Below are 22309 nucleotides of genomic sequence, written 5' to 3'. Positions count from 1 at the left end.
GATCCTATTCCTCGGGCTCCTGAGTGGCGCAGCGATCTAAGGCCCTGCATATCATTGCACGAGGTGTCACTACAGTCCCTAGTTTGAATCCAGGCTGTATCACATCCAGCTGTGATTGAGAGTCCCATAGGACGGTGCACAATCGGCCCAGTGTTGTCTGGGGTAGGCCGTCATTGTAAATAAGAATTTGTTCTTAACTGACTTGCCTAGTTAAATAAAACACTTTTTAAAAAATCCTACAGCATATAGTGCCCTACTTTTGTATGGGTCCTGGTCAAAATTAGTGCACTATATATGAAACAGGGTGCAATTTAGGATGTAGCCATAGGTGTAAGCCATGGTAAGAAATAAAAATGCTTGACAGCTGTGTCATTCCAGCAGGCAGTGGCAGACTCTGTTCTGAAGCGATTACCATGGCCTAGACTCTAGACCAAGGGTGTCATGCACCCCAAAGATCTGAGGTGACGTAAAGTATATGAGGATGGCTGGAGGGGGTTCTAGGCCCCTGACCCGTAAATTGGAGAACACCTGAAACAGCTTTTTTTTCTGCAATCTAGAGACATAATCATTATGTTTAATTCTATGTCAAATCCTCCTGACTGGTGGTTATTTTTTTCAAGAAACGAAATATGCTACTCTGCATCTCTGCTCAAATCTGGGTAAAAGATTGAAAGGAATGTGAGTCTTTTTCAGTATATTTAGTTATTGCATGCTTTTGTACCAACCTTTCCAACAAGCACACCAGCTAAGATACTCTAACTTAATGGATAACCTGAAATGGCTTCTTGGTAGCTAGTTATGAAGTTAGGAGATTGGGAATCTTTCAAAGCTAGCTAAAGCCAACTTCATAAAATTGCTAGGTGGCTAGTAATGTTACAGAGAAATGACAACAACAACAAAATCTCATTTAAAAAAACAGGATAGGGCCCGTGCCACTGTGTTCCCTATGGGCTCTGCTCTAGACCAGGGATGAGGGCCCGCAGTGGCACACGCGGGTCTGCCTTCCCACATCCATACCCACACATGCAGTCAAAGGCCTCAGCCTTTTTTGGAGCCCACATTTTAGCGGTACCCCTCTTGACAGCAAAGAGAAAAAAGGTACGTTTTAGAGTTCATTTCAATGCTACACATTTTTCCTTGGGGCGCAGAAAGTAGATTTGGAAATGTTCTAACCCATTTCATGTAATTCTACTCATTTAGCCATGGGGAGGAAGTAAGGAAGTGTTTCACTGTTAGTTTACACCTGTTATTTACGAAGCATGTGACAAATAACATTTGATTTGATTTGAGGAGAGACATTTTTTTTTGCAGTTTCACTGCAAATTTTTTGCAATTCTACACATTTTGCAGTAGGGTTTTTGTTTGCGGTTTTTAATATGATATCTGCCCATGCCTGCTCTAGACTTACATCCTAATGCACAAGCATTTCGCTACACTCGCATTAACATCTGCTAACCATGTGTATGTGACAAATAAAATTTGATTTGATTTGATTAAATTGCAACCTATTCCCGTTATAGTGTACTTCTTTTGACCAGGTCCTATACTATATAGGGAATAGGGTGCCATTTGGGATACATATTCTCTCTATTCTTTGGCATTGACTGACTGAAACAGATCCCCTGCTGCACCTGCTGCAAAAGATTTATGGGCTTTTTGGCACGCCAGGCATAGGCAGCGACACACACCCCCTGATTACTGAACCAACAGGATATACGGCTGTGTCCCAAATGGCACCCTACACTCTTAAGAAAAAAAAGGAACTATCTAGAACCTAAAAGGGTTCTTCGACTGTTTTATTCCTACATAAGCAGGAATAAAACATTCAGAACAATTATTTAGGGTGCCATTTGGGACGAAGCTTGAAGTTTCTTACAACCATACTGTTGCAGATTATACAAATATCTCATATGTTACCCTATTCCCTTTCTAGCGCATGACTTTTGACCAGGGCCAATAGTGCTCTGGTCAAATGTTGTACTCTCTAGGTTACCATTTAGGACAGACTCTCTATCTTTTTCTGTTGATGGCGTTGTTGATAAAACAGAGTTTAACAACTCACTCAAAAAAAAGGAACTATCTAGAACCTAAAAGGGTTCTTCGACTGTCCCCATAGAACCCTTTGAAGACCCCTTTTTGGTTCCAGGTAAAACTCTTTTGGGTTCCATGGACTGTAGGACCCTTTCCACAGAGACAACCCGAAGAACCCTTTTGTGTGTTCCCTTGATAGTGCTTGGACATTTGATCAGGGCCCATCACTATGTAGACAATAGGGGGCCATTTGTCTCGCTGCCCCAGGACATGAGCAGTTTGTTGTGAGGAGTTTATGACATGTGAATGATTAAAACGGTGAGGAGTAAATTGTGATTGTTGTGATGTAACCCTCTCACATGTTGTATTCAACCTGTAAATCTGGGTTAGAGTGATACCCATGGAGAGGCTTAGCATACATAGGCTTACCAGTTCTTTCATAACCCCCCTATAGTTGTATTAATCTGAACAGTATTAAAATATAGCCTACTGTAGGCTATGCACTTATATTTTGAGTTGTTTTTCTTGCATTGAGCACCACATATTTGAAGTAAAATACACTATTGGGCAGGCCATAAAATCCAAACTAGAAACCAGTCATATGATTAAAAAACACTAGGTCATCATGATGAGGCTTGCTATAAATAACCTAGGGTAATTGTCTAGGGATTTGCCTTTCATTTGAACTGGCAGACCATGATGACCGTTATGACAACCAGATATTCCAAACTCTTTGTGACATCTGAATGAAATGTGCTTATTAGGCTAAGTGTCATAGTCAGAGTTGCCAAGGAAACAATTGAGGAAGTTAAGAATCTTGGTGCCTTTTCGATTTTCAACCAACACATCTGTACCACCATCGACTGAGCGTCATGTCTAGGAAGGTGGGTATGTGTCACTGAGGTATAAAGTACGGGTATGCGTATTTATGGGATTTTGAGATTATGTGGTACTGGCAGGAAGTAGTGATGATGGTTCCTTCGCGAACGGCTCTTTTTGAACGGATCTTATTGGAAAGAGCCGCTATTTTGGCTCCCTGATTTGCATACTGCTTTTTGAGCTCAAAACAACCTTTTCTGCAGACAAGTTACAAACAAATTATCTAAAGACGGTGAATCTTCACTGCAAAAACAATAAATATTCAGGAGAGCGCGTCAATCTGGTTATTTTTTTACAGGCCATCGAATAATTTGGCCAGGTAAAAATGTACTTGAACGCACATTTCACGATCTGACATAATGGTAACCTACCTTTTGGGCTTTACATTGGATATTCGCACCTTTTTCATGGTTCTAGGTCGTTTTTGAAGCATTTTGAACGAAGAGTTGTTTGAGAGATAAATGAACCGGTTCTTTTACATGAACCGAGACAAATTAGCCAGCTCACTGAAAAGACTCCGAATGCCCATCACTAGCAGGAGGTGTCTCGTGCGCTGGAAATCCTTTGCGCGCTCACACGTGCGCAAAGGCTGACAAACTTCAGGACGTGTAGTAGGCTACCCTTTTAGCTAATTCATAAAAGAAACCCAGTGTAAATAAATACATTTGCTGTAATCTGTTCACTGATACACTGACACATATGGTCCGCAGCATCATGGCAAATGTTACCTGTACAGATGCTGCTTGATGTTTCCGTTTGTTGACCATGGCAAATAAGCCTACAGAAGCGTTACAGAATAATGCAGCCAATGTAATACCTAAATCCCCACTGTATAACAAATCCAATAGCTTTGCTATCGATTTAAAATGTGAAATTGATGGGGTTTTTTTATATGTTGGTTGTTTTACTTAGCGTTTGTCCCAAACTGCACCCTATTACCTATGTAGTGCACTACTTTTGACCAGAGACCGCTTGGCTCCTGGTCAAAAGTAGTGCACTACATAGGTAAAAGAGACCATTTGGTCCTGGTCAAAAGTAGTGCACTACATAGGGAATAGAGACCATTTGGTCCTGGTAAAAACTAGTGCACTATATAGGGAATAGGGTGCCAGTTGGGCAACTTTTCTTTTTCATTCAACAGGGTGCTCATCAACATCAACAGGCTTCTCAGCAGATCCCCTCTTTGATGGAGCTGGATGAGGTTGACCTGGAGGGAAATGAGGCGCAGGTCAACGTTAACCCACTTCCTGTGAGTCGTTTAGTTGTTTATACACCTGGAAAGTTCTGGATATCAGTTTGGATTAAATGGTGCACAAGTCATTCAAAATACATTGGCAGGAATCAAACATTCAGAACAATTATTTTAGGGTGCCATTTGGGACGAAACCTGAAGTTACTTAAAACCATACTGTTGCAGATTATACAAATATCTCATATGTTACCCTATTCCCTTTCTAGCGCATGACTTTTGACCGGGGCCAATAGTGCTCTGGTCAAATGTTGTACTCTCTAGGTTACCATTTAGGACAGACTCTCTATCTTTTTCTGTTGATGGCATTTTTGATCAAACAGAGTTGAACAACTCACTCCAACAAGTTGATTTATGATGCTGTAGTCTGTGGTTAATGAGATTGATTTTGTTTTGTCCTCCAGGGGCTGACAGGGGCGGTTACTAGACTTATGGTCGGCTTTAGGGTACGTATCAACACCTAAAACCCATGTATTTACATCATAACAGCTGCATGGTAACAATGTACCAGTTACTCACTACAGTATGTAACTACCATGTAGATACACAGGTTATTACACACAATGTAAAGTAGGACAACTATACATTTACTACAATACATTTACTACTATACATTTACTACTATACATTTACTACTATACATTTACTACTATACATTTACTGCTATACATTTACTACTATGCATTTACTACTACACATTTACTACTACGTATATATTTACTACTATATATTTACTACTATATATTTACTACTATACATTTACTACTATACATTTACTACAATACATTTACTACTATACATTTACTACTATACATTTACTACTATACATTTACTACTATACATTTACTACTATATATTTACTACTATACATTTACTACTATATATTTACTACTATACATTTACTACTATATATTTACTACTATATATTTACTACTATATATTTACTACTATACATTTACTACTATACATTTACAACTATATATTTACTACTATACATAGTCCATCGGTAAATAGCCGACCCAATCTCCCTACCTCATCCCCATACTGTTTTTATTTATTTACTTTTCTGCTCTTTTGCACACCAGTATCTCTACCTGCACATGTTCATCTGATAATTTATCACTCCAGTGTTAATCTGCAAAATTGTAATTATTCGCCTACCTCCTCATGCCTTTTGCACACAATGTATATAGACTCTCTTTTTTTTCTACTGTGTTATTGACTCGTTAATTGTTTATTCCATGTGTAACTCTGTGTTGTCTGTTCACACTGCTATGCTTTATCTTGGCCAGGTCGCAGTTGTAAATGAGAACTTGTTCTCAACTAGCCTACCTGGTTAAATAAAGGTGACATAAAATAAAATAAATATGGGTTGCAGGAGCACTCAGAGCATAGAGATGTATAGAGATCTCTAATGCCCAAAATCCTGTATAACATGGGCAGCGCCATTGAAGACTGATAAGTAGAGACGTCTACACATCTCTATGGCCTGTTAACTAAAGAGTGTGAGAAAAATGACAGCCTTTTCTTCAATGGGACCACATTGGTTGGTGGCAGCTTAATTGGTTAGAACAGGCTAGTGGTAATAGCTGGAGCGGAATCAGTGGAATGGTATCAAATACATCAAACACATGGTTTGATGCCATTCCATTTGCGCAGGGGCAGCCATTATTATGAGCTGTCCATGTGTGGCTGTGCGGTCTGTTTGGTTTCCAGATGTAGAGTAACCTGTCAGTAGTTTAGGATCAAGCTAGACTAGAGAGAGGCTACAGATCACTGAAGGTTCATGAAGGTTGGTTTTATAGAGCAATGCTGATGCACTTTTCACCTTAAAGTGGCAATCTGCAGTTCGAACAATAACAAAGCGGCCACCCCGCCACTGTGTCGGTAAACCGCTGAGGGTTGGGCTAGAGAAATCTAACCACCCTCAAATTCATAGACAAAGCTATGGATGCAAAGTACTGACCATCCAAAATTATAGTTTTAACCATGTTTTGAGGCTATACAGTGTTTGTTTACAATTACCCGTAATATGAGTGCAGGAATACACCCCCCCAAAAAACTACAAAGTACAGTATAGACAACACACCAGAGACATTGTGGATTTTTACATAATGGCTTTTGGTGGGAAATATGGACATAGCTATGTATATCTGTTGAAATGGACATGGTACAGATGACGTAAGTAACAGCCCTCCTTGTGTCTGCACTGTGTCTGCACCTTTAGGATTATCACCATTGATAAGATCAGGTTAGATCTTCCCATTTAACATAGATTCAATACTAGAAACCCAGAGTGAAGTTTTGAATCCTTGCACTGATTTATTACTATATATTTACTACTATACATTTACTACTACGTATATATTTACTACTATATATTTTCTACTACATATATAAATTTACTAATATACATTTACTACTATATATGTACTACTATATATTCGCTACTATATATTTACTACTACACATTTACTACTACGTATATATTTACTACTATACATTTACTACTACACATTTACTACTATGTATATATTTACTACTATATATTTACTACTATACATTTACTACTACGTATATATTTACTACTATATATGTACTACTATATATTCGCTACTATATATTTACTACTATACATTTACTACTACGTATATATTTACTACTATATATTTACTACTATACATTTTACTACTATACATTTACTACTACACATTTACTACTATATATTTACTACTATACATTTTACTACTATACATTTACTACTACACATTTACTACTACGTATATATTTACTACTATATATTTTACTACTATACATTTACTACTACACATTTACTACTACGTATATATTTACTACTATATATTTACTACTATACATTTTACTACAATACATTTACTACAATACATTTACTACTATACATTTACTACTATACATTTACTACAATACATTTACTACTACGTATATATTTACTACTATATATTTTACTACTATACATTTACTACTACACATTTACTACTACGTATATATTTACTACTATATATTTACTACTATACATTTTACTACAATACATTTACTACTATACATTTACTACTATACATTTACTACTATACATTTTACTACTATACATTTACTACTACGTATATATTTACTACTATATATTTACTACTATACATTTTACTACTATACATTTACTACTACACATTTACTACTACGTATATATTTACTACTATATATTTTACTACTATACATTTACTACTACACATTTACTACTACGTATATATTTACTACTATATATTTACTACTATACATTTACTACTATACATTTACTACTATACATTTACTACTATACATTTTACTACTATACATTTACTACTATATATTTACTACTATACATTTACTACAATACATTTACTACTACGTATATATTTACTACTATATATTTTACTACTATACATTTACTACTACACATTTACTACTACGTATATATTTACTACTATATATTTACTACAATACATTTACTACAATACATTTACTACTATACATTTACTACTATACATTTACTACTATACATTTTACTACTATACATTTACTACTACGTATATATTTACTACTATACATTTACTACTATACATTTTACTACTATACATTTACTACTACACATTTACTACTACGTATATATTTACTACTATATATTTTACTACTATACATTTACTACTACACATTTACTACTACGTATATATTTACTACTATACATTTACTACTATACATTTACTACTATACATTTACTACTATACATTTTACTACTATACATTTACTACTATACATTTTACTACTATACATTTTACTACTATACATTTACTACTATATATTTACTACTATACATTTACTACAATACATTTACTACTATACATTTACTACTATACATTTACTACTATACATTTTACTACTATACATTTACTACAATATATTTACTACAATACATTTACTACAATACATTTACTACTATACATTTACTACTATACATTTACTACTATACATTTTACTACTATACATTTTACTACAATACATTTACTACTATACATTTACTACTATACATTTACTACTATACATTTACTACTATACATTTTACTACTATACATTTACTACTATATATTTACTACAATACATTTACTACAATACATTTACTACTATACATTTACTACAATACATTTACTACTATACATTTACTACTATACATTTACTACTATACATTTACTACTATACATTTACTACTATACATTTTACTACTATACATTTACTACTATATGTTCACTGAGACACCGAGGTATCTCTCCCCCTTATAATTTGGGATCAAATATGCTCTGAAAGCAAACATGTTGACATGAGTACCCTGATATCGGGGAATTTGTTCACTACTATATATTTACTACTATATATTTACTGCTATACATTTACTACTATATATTTACTACTATATATTTACTGCTATACATTTACTACTATACATTTACTACTATACATTTACTGCTATACATTTACTGCTATACATTTACTACAATACATTTACTACAATACATTTACAACTATATATTTACTACAATACATTTACTACTATATATTTACTACTATACATTTACTACAATACATTTACAACTATATATTTACTACTACACATTTACTACTACGTATATATTTACTACAATATATTTACTACTATATATTTACTACTATACATTTACTACAATACATTTACTACTATACATTTACTACTATACATTTACTACTATACATTTACTACTATACATTTACTACTATATATTTACTACAATACATTTACTACAATACATTTACTACTATACATTTACTACTATACATTTACTACTATACATTTACAACTATATATTTACTACAATACATTTACTACTATATATTTACTACTATACATTTACTACAATACATTTACAACTATATATTTACTACTATACATTTACTACTACGTATATATTTACTACTATATATTTACTACAATACATTTACTACTATATATTTACTACAATACATTTACTACTATATATTTACTACAATACATTTACTACTATATATTTACTACTATACATTTACTACAATACATTTACAACTATATATTTACTACTATATATTTACTACTATATATTTACTACTATACATTTACTACCATACATTTACTACTATACATTTACTACTATACATTTACTACTATACATTTACTACTATACATTTACTACTATATATTTACTACAATACATTTACTACTATATATTTACTACTATACATTTACTACAATACATTTACAACTATATATTTACTACTATACATTTACTACTACGTATATATTTACTACTATATATTTACTACAATACATTTACTACTATATATTTACTACAATACATTTACTACTATATATTTACTACAATACATTTACTACTATATATTTACTACAATACATTTACAACTATATATTTACTACTACACATTTACTACTACGTATATATTTACTACTATGTATTTACTACAATACATTTACTACTATATATTTACTACTATACATTTACTACAATACATTTACAACTATATATTTACTACAATACATTTACTACTATATATTTACTACTATACATTTACTACAATACATTTACAACTATATATTTACTACAATACATTTACTACTATATATTTACTACTATACATTTACTACAATACATTTACAACTATATATTTACTACAATACATTTACTACTATATATTTACTACTATATATTTACTACAATACATTTACAACTATATATTTACTACTACACATTTACTACTACGTACATATTTACTACTATATATTTACTACAATACATTTACTACTATATATTTACTACAATACATTTACTACTATATATTTACTACTATACATTTACTACAATACATTTACAACTATATATTTACTACAATACATTTACTACTATATATTTACTACAATACATTTACTACTATATATTTACTACGATACAACAGTTGTTTCCATCTTTTTAAAGATTTTCTTCTTTAATGAGCCCAATATGTAAAATTCTACAACTCCACCTTAATGCCTCAGATATTTTAGAAATGTCATTGCACACTGGTCTGGAAGTACTATTTTATTAACTTCTTTGGACTTGACCTTAAACCAGAAAGGGGGGCATGGCATGCTTAACATCAGTGGTTCCCAACGAGGGGTACTAGGACCCCTGGGGCTACTTGGCCTATCCACATGCGTTACTTGAAACGCTTACTGGTAAAATGCACAAAGGTACATCAAGGGTACTCCGGGCAAAGCAAAATTCAGTTGGTGGTACAGTAACCGAAAAGGGTTGGGAGCAGTTATAGTTGTGGGGTTTGTGTAAACCAGTTGTTTTGCCATGGCAGGAGGATGACGTGGAGACTCAGTTTGGACAGGTCCACTGCACCATGAAGGGGGTTCCCAAGGGTAGCCGCCCCGTCATCATGACCTTCCACGATATTGGACTGAACTGTATGTTTTGTTGTTGTTGTGAGAGAGCCCTGTCTGGGCAATCCAGTTGATCTTAAGTTTAGTTTATTGTTATTGTGCACATCTGGCAGCTAAGAGCTAAGTTCCATTCCATATTGATATGCATCTAAACCAGTGAGAGCACAGCGCTTTGATGACAAACAGAATTTTAAACAAATTACTTGTTTTTAAATGTGTTAATTCAGGCTTGCATGTCATGATCTGTATACAGTCCCATATGGTTGTTCAATTCAATGTCCAAAAGCAACAATGCACAAGAAAGAAAAAACAAACATTTAGGAGCACTTTGCTGAACTTGTCTTATATTCTCCTGTGTGTCTAGACAAGTCGTGCTTCAACCCCCTGTTCAGCCACGAGGACATGCAGGAGATCATGAGGCACTTTGCCGTGTGCCACGTTGATGCCCCTGGGCAGCATGTGGGTGCCTCCACTCTCTCCACAGAGTGAGTGACCAGTGACAACTTCAATTAGCAGCATGAATTTGTGCTTTGCAGGCGGGTTATTGAGTTGAAGATTCTCTGGTGGCTGCAGTCCTCAGTGTACCATGAAATTGATTAGAAACAAATTAGTCAGATCCAAGGATTTCACATGGCACAGATCCCATCTGATCTAGTCCCATCTGTTGTTAGTCTTAGTGGACACTGGGATCTAGTCCCATCTGTTGTTCATGGAGACTGGGATCTAGTCCCATCTGTTGCTGGTGGACAATGGGATCTAGTCTAATCCCATCTATTGTTAGTGAACACTGGGATCTAGTCTAATCCCATCTGTTGTTAGTGGACACTGGGATCTAGTCCCATCTGTTGTCAGTGAACACTGGGATCTAGTCCCATCTGTTGTTAGTGGAGACTGGAATCTAGTCCCGTCTGTTGTTAGTGTTAGTGGACACTGGGATCTAGTCCCATCTGTTGTTAGTGAACACTGGGATCTAGTCCCATCTGTTGTTAGTGGAGACTGGAATCTAGTCCCATCTGTTGTTAGTGTTAGTGGACACTGGGATCTAGTCCCATCTACCTGAATGTGGAGGTACTAGAAGTATCCAGTGAGAAAATAGATGATATTCACAGGATAGAAAGACAATGACAAGGCACCAACAGATAATAACAAATGGATGATACATTCATTTGAAACATGTCAACAACAACAACATGTTTGAGAGACAAGTTTGGCACAATAACATTATGTCTGCATCCTAAATGGCACCCTATTCCCTTTACAGTGCACTACTTGTAAGTAGTGCACAATATAGGGAATAGGTTGCCATTTGGGACACATTCATGACTTGCTTTGTGTTAGTGATGATGAGGAGCACTTGAGGTAACTTGTGTTCTGGTCTTCCGCTGCAGGTACACCTACCCCTCTATGGACCAGCTCTCTGAGACTCTCCCTCAGGTCCTCAAGCACTTTCGGTAAATCCCAGATCAACGTTTATTCGTCACATACACAGTTTACAGCAGGTATAAACGGTGCAGCTAAATGTGTACTGGCAAGCTCCCTCAACAGTGCAGTACAAATATCAACATAAACATGATTTAAAATATATATATATTTACACTACCGTTCAAAGGTTTGTGGTCACTAATACATTTCCTTGTTTTGAAAGAAAAGCATTTTTTTTGTCCATTAAAATAACATCAAATTGATCAGAAATACAGTATAGACATTGTTAATGTTGTAAATGACTATTGTAGCTGGAAATGGCAGAGATTTTTTATGGATTATCTACATAGGCGAACAGAGGCCCATTATCAGCCAGTTTGCGCTGTTCTGTGAAGGGAATAGTACACAACGTTGTACGAGATCTTCAGTTTCTTGGCAATTTCTCGCATGGAATAGCCTTCATTTATAGCCTTGCTTTTACACCTGCATTGCTTGCTGTCTGGGGTTTATGGCTGGGTTTCTGTACAGCACTTTGATATATCAGCTGATGTAAGAAGGGCTATATAAATACATTTTATGATTTCTCAGAACAAAAATAGACTGACGAGTTTCAGAAGAAAGTTCTTTGTTTCTGGCCACTTTGTTTCTGGCCATTGTGACCTTATCATCACTAACAAAAAAACAATTTTTTGACAATTTCTCGCATGGAATAGCCTTCATTTCTCAGAACAAGAATAGACTGACGAGTTTCAGAAGAAAGTCCTTTGTTTCTGGCCATTTTAAGCCTGTAGTCAAACCCGCTGATGCTCCAGATACTCAACTAGTCTAAAGAAGGACAGTTTTATTTCTTCTTTAATCAGAAAAATAGTTTTCAGCTTTGCTAACATAACTGCAAAAGGGTTTTCTAATGATCAATTAGCCTTTTAAAATGTTAAACGTGGATTAGCTAACACAACGTGCCATTTGAACACAGGAGTGATGTTTGCTGATAATGGGCCTCTGGACGCCTACAGTATGAAAATATTCCATTAAAAATCGTCCATTTCCTGCTACAATAGTCATTTACAACATTAACAATGTCTACACTGTATTTATGATCAATTTGATGTTATTTTAATGGACAAAAAAAATGATTTTCTTTCAAAAACAAGGACATTTCTAAGCGACCCCAAACTTTTGAACAGTAGTGTATATTTAACCAGGCAAGATTTCGCCTACGATTGATTTGTTTTACCATTGAGAAACACTTGTTTTAATAAATGCTTTCAAGTGTTACCCTCCGGGATCAAAAACACATTTATTATGTGGATAACTAAATATAAATAAAATGACATTCACAAAGAGGTTTACATATCCTCCTCTTCTTATTAGAAGCTTCAAACTCCCATCAAACCTCTTCTTGTTTCCTTTCAGGTTTAAGAGTGTCATTGGACTGGGCAGCGGTGCTGGTGCCTACATCCTCGCTACATTTGCTGTGAGTGGATTTTGTTGTTGGTGAACTCTTTTGTTTTTTGTTAAATTGAGCAGCCATAATTCAACTAGGATTTAAACCTAGTAAAAGTCCTTCAACATACCACAGTGTTGATACTGATAACATAATCTTGATAATTGTTATTGCCAAGCAAATTTTATTGGTCACATACACATGGTTAGCAGATGTTATTGCGAGCGTAGCGAAATGCTTGTGCTTCTAGTTCCGACCGTGCAGCAATATCTAACATGTAATCTGACAGTTCCACAACAACTACCTAATATACACAAATCTAAGTAAAGGAATAAGAATATATACAGTACATATAAATATATGGATGAGCGATGACAGAGTGGCATAGGCAAGATGCAATAGATGGTATACAATACAGTATATATATATATATGAGATTAGTAATGCAAGATATGTAAACATTATTAAAGTGGCATTATTAAAGTGTCTTTTGGAATGTTCTTTTGTTTGTACACATCTACACTGTTCTGTACTGTACAGACACAGCCTGTGTGATGGTTATCATCGAGTTAGACGAACCCCTGAAACAATGAAGCTCATAGTAGATATCACAACAAAGTTCATCTTGTTGTGATAAGTGTTTGTGTCATTTCCTGCTCTCTGAATCCTACATATGTCCCAAATGGGTTGTGCTATGTTCTTCATGTCTTTATTCTTCCTGTCTACAGCTGAACCATCCAGATAAGGTTGAGGGACTTGTCCTCATCAACATCAATGCTCGCGCAGAGAGCGTGATTGATTCACTTACACACAAGGTAGCATAACTAACACAAGATAACATAATTAACATAGCATAACATAGCATAACTAACATATCATAACTAACATAACATAGCACAGCATAACTAGCATAACATAGCATAAGTAACATAGCATAATATAGCATAACTAACATAGCATAACTAACATAACATAGCACAGCATAACTAACAGAGCAAAGCATACCATAGCATAATTAACATAACATAATTAACATAGCATAATTAACAGAACATAGCATAACTAGCATAACATAATATAGCAAAATTAACATAACTAACAGAGCAAAGCATACCATAGCATAATTAACATAACATAATTAACATAGCATAATTAACAGAACATAGCATAACTAGCATAACATAATATAGCAAAATTAACATAACTAACAGAGCAAAGCATACCATAGCATAATTAACATAACATAATTAACATAGCATAATTAACAGAACATAGCATAACTAGCATAACATAATATAGCAAAATTAACATAACTAACAGAGCAAAGCATACCATAGCATAATTAACATAACATAATTAACATAGCATAATTAACAGAACATAGCATAACTAGCATAACATAATATAGAAAAATTAACATAACTAACAGAGCAAAGCATACCATAGCATAATTAACATAACATAATTAACATAGCATAATTAACAGAACATAGCATAACTAGCATAACATAATATAGAAAAATTAACATAACTAACAGAGCATAGCATAACTAACAAAGTTAAGTTAAGTGCTTTTGAAAATGTAAATAAAATAAAATGCAAGATCTGTATTTGTTTTGTATTATTCATAAGACGCTCCAACATAACAATCCACATTGTGTTGGGTCTTTCAGGCTAACATAACAATCCACATTGTGTTGGGTCTTTCAGGCTAACATAACAATCCACATTGTGGTGGGTCTTTCAGGCTAACATAACAATCCACATTGTGGTAGGTCTTTCAGGCTAACATAACAATCCACATTGTGGTGGGTCTTTCAGGCTAACATAACAATCCACATTGTGGTGGGTCTTTCAGGCTAACATAACAATCCACTTTGTGGTGGGTCTTTCAGGCTAACATAACAATCCACATTGTGGTGGGTCTTTCAGGCTAACATAACAATCCACATTGTGGTGGGTCTTTCAGGCTAACATAACAATCCACATTGTGGTGGGTTTTTCAGGCCAACATAACAATCCACATTGTGGTGGGTCTTTCAGGCTAAGCTCATGGTGACATGCTGATTTACTCTGATAGAGTTCAATTCTTAGGGGATTATGTATAAATATGCTTTAATGTCCTTTGTGTTTGATCAGAGCCTGGCTTGGAGGAGCCTGCACACATCACTGTAAACTCCCAACTCTCTCTCTGTTCAGATGACTGGCTGGATCCAAGCACTTCCTGATCATGTTCTAAACCACCTGTTTGGAAAGGTAGAAACAGGAACTATAGTAGCACTAACACCTTAATGACTATTTCATCTACTACACTACAACCACTGACAGTCTGTATGGAACGGTAAGGGTTAGATAGAAACAGGAACTATAGTAGCACTAACACCTTAATGACTATTTCTGTTTCATCTACTACACTACAACCACTGACAGTCAGTATGGAACGGTAAGGGTTAGATAGAAACAGGAACTATAGTAGCACTAACACCTTAATGACTGTTTCATCTACTACACTACAACCACTGACAGTCTGTATGGAACGGTAAGGGTTAGGTAGAAACAGGAACTATAGTAGCACTAACACCTTAATGACTATTTCTGTTTCATCAACTACACTACAACCACTGACAGTCTGTATGGAACGGTAAGGGTTAGATAGAAACAGGAACTATAGTAGCACTAACACCTTAATGACTATTTCTGTTTCATCTACTACACTACAACCACTGACAGTCAGTATGGAACGGTAAGGGTTAGATAGAAACAGGAACTATAGTAGCACTAACACCTTAATGACTATTTCTGTTTCATCTACTACACTACAACCACTGACAGTCTGTATAGAAAGGTAAGGGTTAGATAGAAACAGGAACTATAGTAGCACTAACACCTTAATGACTATTTCTGTTTCATCAACTACACTACAACCACTGACAGTCAGTATGGAACGGTAAGGGTTAGATAGAAACAGGAACTATAGTAGCACTAACACCTTAATGACTATTTCATCTACTACACTACAACCACTGACAGTCCGTATGGAACGGTAAGGGTTAGATAGAAACAGGAACTATAGTAGCACTAACACCTTAATGACTGTTTCATCAACTACACTACAACCACTGACAGTCTGTATGGAACGGTAAGGGTTAGATAGAAACAGGAACTATAGTAGCACTAACACCTTAATGACTGTTTTATCTACTACACTACAACCACTGACAGTCTGTATGGAACGGTAAGGGTTAGATAGAAACAGGAACTATAGTAGCACTAACACCTTAATGACTATTTCATCTACTACACTACAACCACTGACAGTCCGTATGGAACGGTAAGGGTTAGATAGAAACAGGAACTATAGTAGCACTAACACCTTAATGACTATTTCATCTACTACACTACAACCACTGACAGTCTGTATGGAACGGTAAGGGTTAGATAGAAACAGGAACTATAGTAGCACTAACACCTTAATGACTATTTCATCTACTACACTACAACCACTGACAGTCAGTATGGAACGGTAAGGGTTAGATAGAAACAGGAACTATAGTAGCACTAACACCTTAATGACTGTTTTATCTACTACACTACAACCACTGACAGTCTGTATGGAACGGTAAGGGTTAGATAGAAACAGGAACTATAGTAGCACTAACACCTTAATGACTATTTCTGTTTCATCTACTACACTACAACCACTGACAGTCTGTATGGAACGGTAAGGGTTAGATAGAAACAGGAACTATAGTAGCACTAACACCTTAATGACTATTTCTGTTTCATCTACTACACTACAACCACTGACAGTCTGTATGGAACGGTAAGGGTTAGATAGAAACAGGAACTATAGTAGCACTAACACCTTAATGACTATTTCATCTACTACACTACAACCACTGACAGTCTGTATGGAACGGTAAGGGTTAGATAGAAACAGGAACTATAGTAGCACTAACACCTTAATGACTATTTCATCTACTACACTACAACCACTGACAGTCCGTATGCACAGAGAAACATATTGTTTTGAAACATCTTAAAGATGTAGCTTTGTTCAATAAACTGTCAATATAAGACTTCTGTCCCCCTCTGGAAGCTACACTTGTCCTCCTCTGGAAGCTACACTTGTCCCCCTCTGGAAGCTACACTTGTCCCCCTCTGGAAGCTACAGTATATGCATGATTATGAATGATACAATTACATTTATATTTAAATAGCTATGAATTGTTGTGAAACATCAACCCTTTGTTATGGATGTTTATAGTCAGTGTCATAACACATTACATGTGTATTATAAGGCATTATAAACTATGTTATACGGCATTATAAACTATGTTATAAGGCATTATAAACTATGTTATAAGGCATTATAAACTATGTTATAAGGCATTATAAACTATGTTATAAGGCATTATAAACTATGTTATAATGCATTATAAGTATGTACATCATAGAAAGCGTTACCGTTGAGATTTGTTCTTTGCGCAACAGGAGGAGATCCAGAACAACCCTGATCTGATCGCCACATACCGCAACCACATCACCAATGATGTCAACCAGTCCAACCTGGCCCAGTTCTTCAAGTCCTACCAGAGCCGCAGGGGCCTGGAGATCGAGAGGCCTGTCCCAGGGAGAAACATTAACGCCAGAACTCTGCAGTACGTCACACGGACCGACTCAGCATCAGGACCCTGACTCTACCTGGCCACATGACCTGACCAGGGAAAACTCAGGGCCCTAGCTACTCATGATAGTTTCAGTTATGATATTGACTGAGTATTAGTTATGATATTAACTATGAGTATTAGTTATGATATTGGCTATGAGTATTAGTTATGATATTGGCTATGAGTATTAGTTATGATATTGACTAAATATTAGTTATCATATTGACTATGAGCATTATTAGTTAAGTAGATAATTAATCTGCTGACTCCTGCAGGTGTCCTGCTCTGTTGGTGGTGGGAGACAGCTCCCCTGCAGTCGAGGCTGTGGTCGAGAGCAACGCAAAGCTCAACCCAACACAGACCACACTGCTCAAGGTGAGTTTAATGTGTGGCTCAGACAGATGTAACAATTCATATTACTGTCAAAAGTACTTTGTAAGTAAAGATGCGCAACCACAATGTAATTGACCATCCAAGAACAATACATGTGATGGATAATGAGAAAGGGTTGTTGTGATCAAATGACGGTTGGTTGGCCAATGATCTTTTGTCTCTGTCCAATCAGATGGCTGACTGTGGAGGACTTCCCCAGGTGAGTCAGCCTGGCAAACTGACAGAGGCCTTCAAGTACTTCATCCAGGGCATGGGTTACAGTAAGTATCGTGGGTTACAGTAAGTATCGTGGGTTACAGTAAGTATCGTGGGTTACAGTAAGTATCGTGGGTTACAGTAAGTATCGTGGGTTACAGTAAGTATCATGGGTTACAGTAAGTATCGTAACACACATTTCCACCATACATGCACCTAAACACACAATGTTTCCACCATCCCTGCACCCAAACACACTTTTCCACATTATCCCTGCACCTAAACACAATGTTTCCATTATCCCTGCACCCAAACACACAATGTTTCCACCATCCCTGCACCCAAACACACTTTTCTACATTATCCCTGCACCCAAACACACAATGTTTCCACCATCCCTGCACCCAAACACACAATGTTTCTACATTATCCCTGCACCCAAACACACAATGTTTCCACTATCCCTGCACCCAAACACACAATGTTTCTACATTATCCCTGCACCCAAACACACAATGTTTCCACTATCCCTGCACCCAAACACACAATGTTTCCACATTATCCCTGCACCCAAACACAATGTTTCCACTATCCCTGCACCCAAACACACAATGTTTCTACATTATCCCTGCACCCAAACACACAATGTTTCCACTATCCCTGCACCCAAACACACAATGTTTCTACATTATCCCTGCACCCAAACACACAATGTTTCCACTATCCCTGCACCCAAACACACAATGTTTCCACATTATCCCTGCACCCAAACACAATGTTTCCACTATCCCTGCACCCAAACACACAATGTTTCTACATTATCCCTGCACCCAAACACACAATGTTTCCACTATCCCTGCACCCAAACACACAATGTTCTACATTATCCCTGCACCCAAACACACAATGTTTCTACATTATCCCTGCACCCAAACACACAATGTTTCTACATTATCCCTGCACCCAAACACACAATGTTTCTACATTATCCCTGCACCTAAACACACAATGTTTCTACATTATCCCTGCACCCAAACACACAATGTTTCCACTATCCCTGCACCTAAACCCACAATGTTTCCACTATCCCTGCACCTAAACACACAATGTTCCTACATTATCCCTGCACCCAAACACACAATGTTTCTACATTATCCCTGCACCCAAACACAATGTTTCCACATTATCCCTGCACCCAAACACACAATGTTTCCACTATCCCTGCACCCAAACACACAATGTTTCTACATTATCCCTGCACCCAAACACACAATGTTTCTACATTATCCTTGCACCCAAACACACAATGTTTCTACATTATCCCTGCACCCAAACACACGTTTCCACTTCACAGAAGCTGTCGTCATGCGCTGAGAGAAAACTGAAGAACAAGAACTAAAATGTAGCTACCAGCCTCCTAGTGTACCCAGAGACTATTCACTTTCTATGACAGTGCTTCTCATTGGTGTCCCCTCCACTAAGACTAGGGGCTCTATTCAAACGGTGTCCCCTCCACTAAGACTAGGGGCTCTATTCAAACGGTGTCCCCTCCGCTAAGACTAGGGGCTCTATTCAAACGGTGTCCCCTCCGCTAAGACTAGGGGCTCTATTCAAACGGTGTCCCCTCCATTAAGACCAGGGGCTCTATTCAAACGGTGTCCCCTCCACTAAGACTAGGGGCTCTATTCAAACGGTGTCCCCTCCGCTAAGACTAGGGGCTCTATTTAAACGGTGTCCCCTCCCCTAAGACTAGGGGCTCTATTCAAACGGTGTCCCCTCCGCTAAGACTAGGGGCTCTATTCAAACGGTGTCCCCTCCACTAAGACTAGGGGCTCTATTCAAACGGTGTCCCCTCCACTAAGACTAGGGGCTCTATTCAAACGGTGTCGCTGAAGCGTAACGGTCATTTCCAGTTGAGGCGACGTCCTGTGTGTAGCGTTTACCGTGAATGCCGTCTCTCTGCATTGCATTTCAATCACGCTGTAATACAGAATTTCCGCGATACGGATTGAATAGAGCCCTCAGACTCTGGTCAAAGCAATACACTATATAGGGAATAGGGTGGACGTGACAATTACATTGATGGAAGCTACACTATCTGCAATATTAAAGCTGATCTACCCCCTAAACATAAAAAAAAGATGTATGCTATGCTAGTTATACTATGTTATGTTAGATATACCAAGCTATGGTAACTGTCTCTCCTTCCTTCTCTTAGTGTCCTCAGCCAGCATGACCAGACTGGTGAGGTCCCGCACCGCCTCAGGCTCCAGCATCGCCTCCTGCGACAGCAGCAGGAGCCGCTCTCACGCCAACGACCACCAGCCCGTCCGGGAGCACACCGACGTGTCCATGGAGAATGTCTCCAACAGCACCGTAGATCAGACCGTTGTCGTGTCCAGCAGCAAGACTGAGGACGTCCGCTAGTGCCTTGGTCACTGAAAGGTCATAGGTTGTCTCCTAAATGGCTCCCCATTTCCTTTATAGTGCACTACTTTTGACTATGTGGGAAATAGGGAAACATTTGGGACACAACCCCAGTGTCCCTAAACCCTGACCTCATAATCCCTGTCCTGTCTACCCTACTGCCTGTGTTGCTGCTGACAACAAACCTCATAACCCCTGTCCTGTCTACCCTACTGCCTGTGTTGCTGCTGACAACAAACCTCATAACCCCTGTCCTGTCTACCCTACTGCCTGTGTTGCTGCTGACAATAAACCTCATAACCCCTGTCCTGTCCCTACTGCCTGTGTTGCTGCTGACAACAAACCTCATAACCCCTGTCCTGTCCCTACTGCCTGTGTTGCTGCTGACAACAAACCTCATAACCCCTGTCCTGTCTACCCTACTGCCTGTGCTGCTGCTGACAACAAACCTCATAACCCCTGGCCTGTCCTCCCTACTGCCTGTGTTGCTGCTGACAACAAACCTCATAACCCCTGTCCTGTCCTGCCTACTGCCTGTGTTGCTGCTGACAACAAACCCCATAACCCCTGTCCTGTCCTGTCTACCCTACTGCCTGTGTTGCTGCTGACAATAAACCTCATAACCCCTGTCTACCCTACTGCCTGTGTTGCTGCTGACAATAAACCACAACATACGGCTATGATAGACTGTCCTCTACCTATGCTGTTCTCACTGCATTGTGGGTAATAAGAGTTTATACCCAACGGTTGTCATACTGTATGTCATTTGGGTGATGTGTAATCTGTATGGATGTTCCTCTGTGGAAATAGTATCTCTGATATGTTAGAATGTAACAATGCCGGGAGGGTTTCCACCAGTAACATGTAATGGACAGTTGTGGTGTTAAAGCCATCTGTGTCTATTGTCTGGCTTTTTATATGTGATGGATCAAATTGACGACTCCCTATTTTATTTATTTTTATAACATGAGACGTCTGTAATACATAAAGACTGTAGCTATCAGTGATCCTAGGAAGACGCTTAAATAAGCCCTGAGATAAGATGTATTAATGTTTGGTCAAATCTTTCAAATGATGAAAAACGG

The 22309-nt window shown here is 37.1% G+C and overlaps 1 protein-coding gene across 1 annotated transcript; it reads left to right on the top strand.

The window, feature by feature from the left end:
* Positions 1–481: 481 nt before the first annotated feature.
* On the top strand, positions 482–21852 carry LOC110520746 (protein NDRG1). The gene is made up of 13 exons (XM_036935840.2): positions 482–512; positions 4008–4159; positions 4564–4605; positions 10592–10697; positions 11038–11158; positions 12062–12124; positions 13509–13569; positions 14268–14354; positions 15739–15795; positions 18034–18200; positions 18485–18584; positions 18775–18862; positions 21016–21852. The coding sequence occupies exons 1-13, from the start codon at positions 482–484 to the stop codon at positions 21222–21224; spliced, it is 1284 nt and encodes a 427-aa protein (XP_036791735.2). The 3' UTR covers positions 21225–21852.
* The last annotated feature ends 457 nt before the right edge of the window (positions 21853–22309 follow it).

The sequence above is a fragment of the Oncorhynchus mykiss genome, chromosome 2 (genome assembly GCF_057628025.1).
Source record: "Oncorhynchus mykiss isolate SJ-2025 chromosome 2, ASM5762802v1, whole genome shotgun sequence".
Classification (NCBI taxonomy): domain Eukaryota; kingdom Metazoa; phylum Chordata; class Actinopteri; order Salmoniformes; family Salmonidae; genus Oncorhynchus; species Oncorhynchus mykiss.
Note: the sequence above shows the minus strand (reverse complement) of the source record. Positions and strands in the feature narration are given on the sequence as shown.

What these genes read in the sequence shown, in the direction of transcription:
- LOC110520746 (XM_036935840.2), top strand. Translation starts at nt 482, where the DNA reads ATGGCTGGAGGGGGTTCTAGGCCCCTGACCC. An exon ending in ATTAACGCCAGAACTCTGCA is followed by an intron (nt 18,201 to 18,484) that starts GTACGTCACACG and finishes TGACTCCTGCAG; the next exon opens with GTGTCCTGCTCTGTTGGTGG. An exon ending in CACAGACCACACTGCTCAAG is followed by an intron (nt 18,585 to 18,774) that starts GTGAGTTTAATG and finishes CTGTCCAATCAG; the next exon opens with ATGGCTGACTGTGGAGGACT.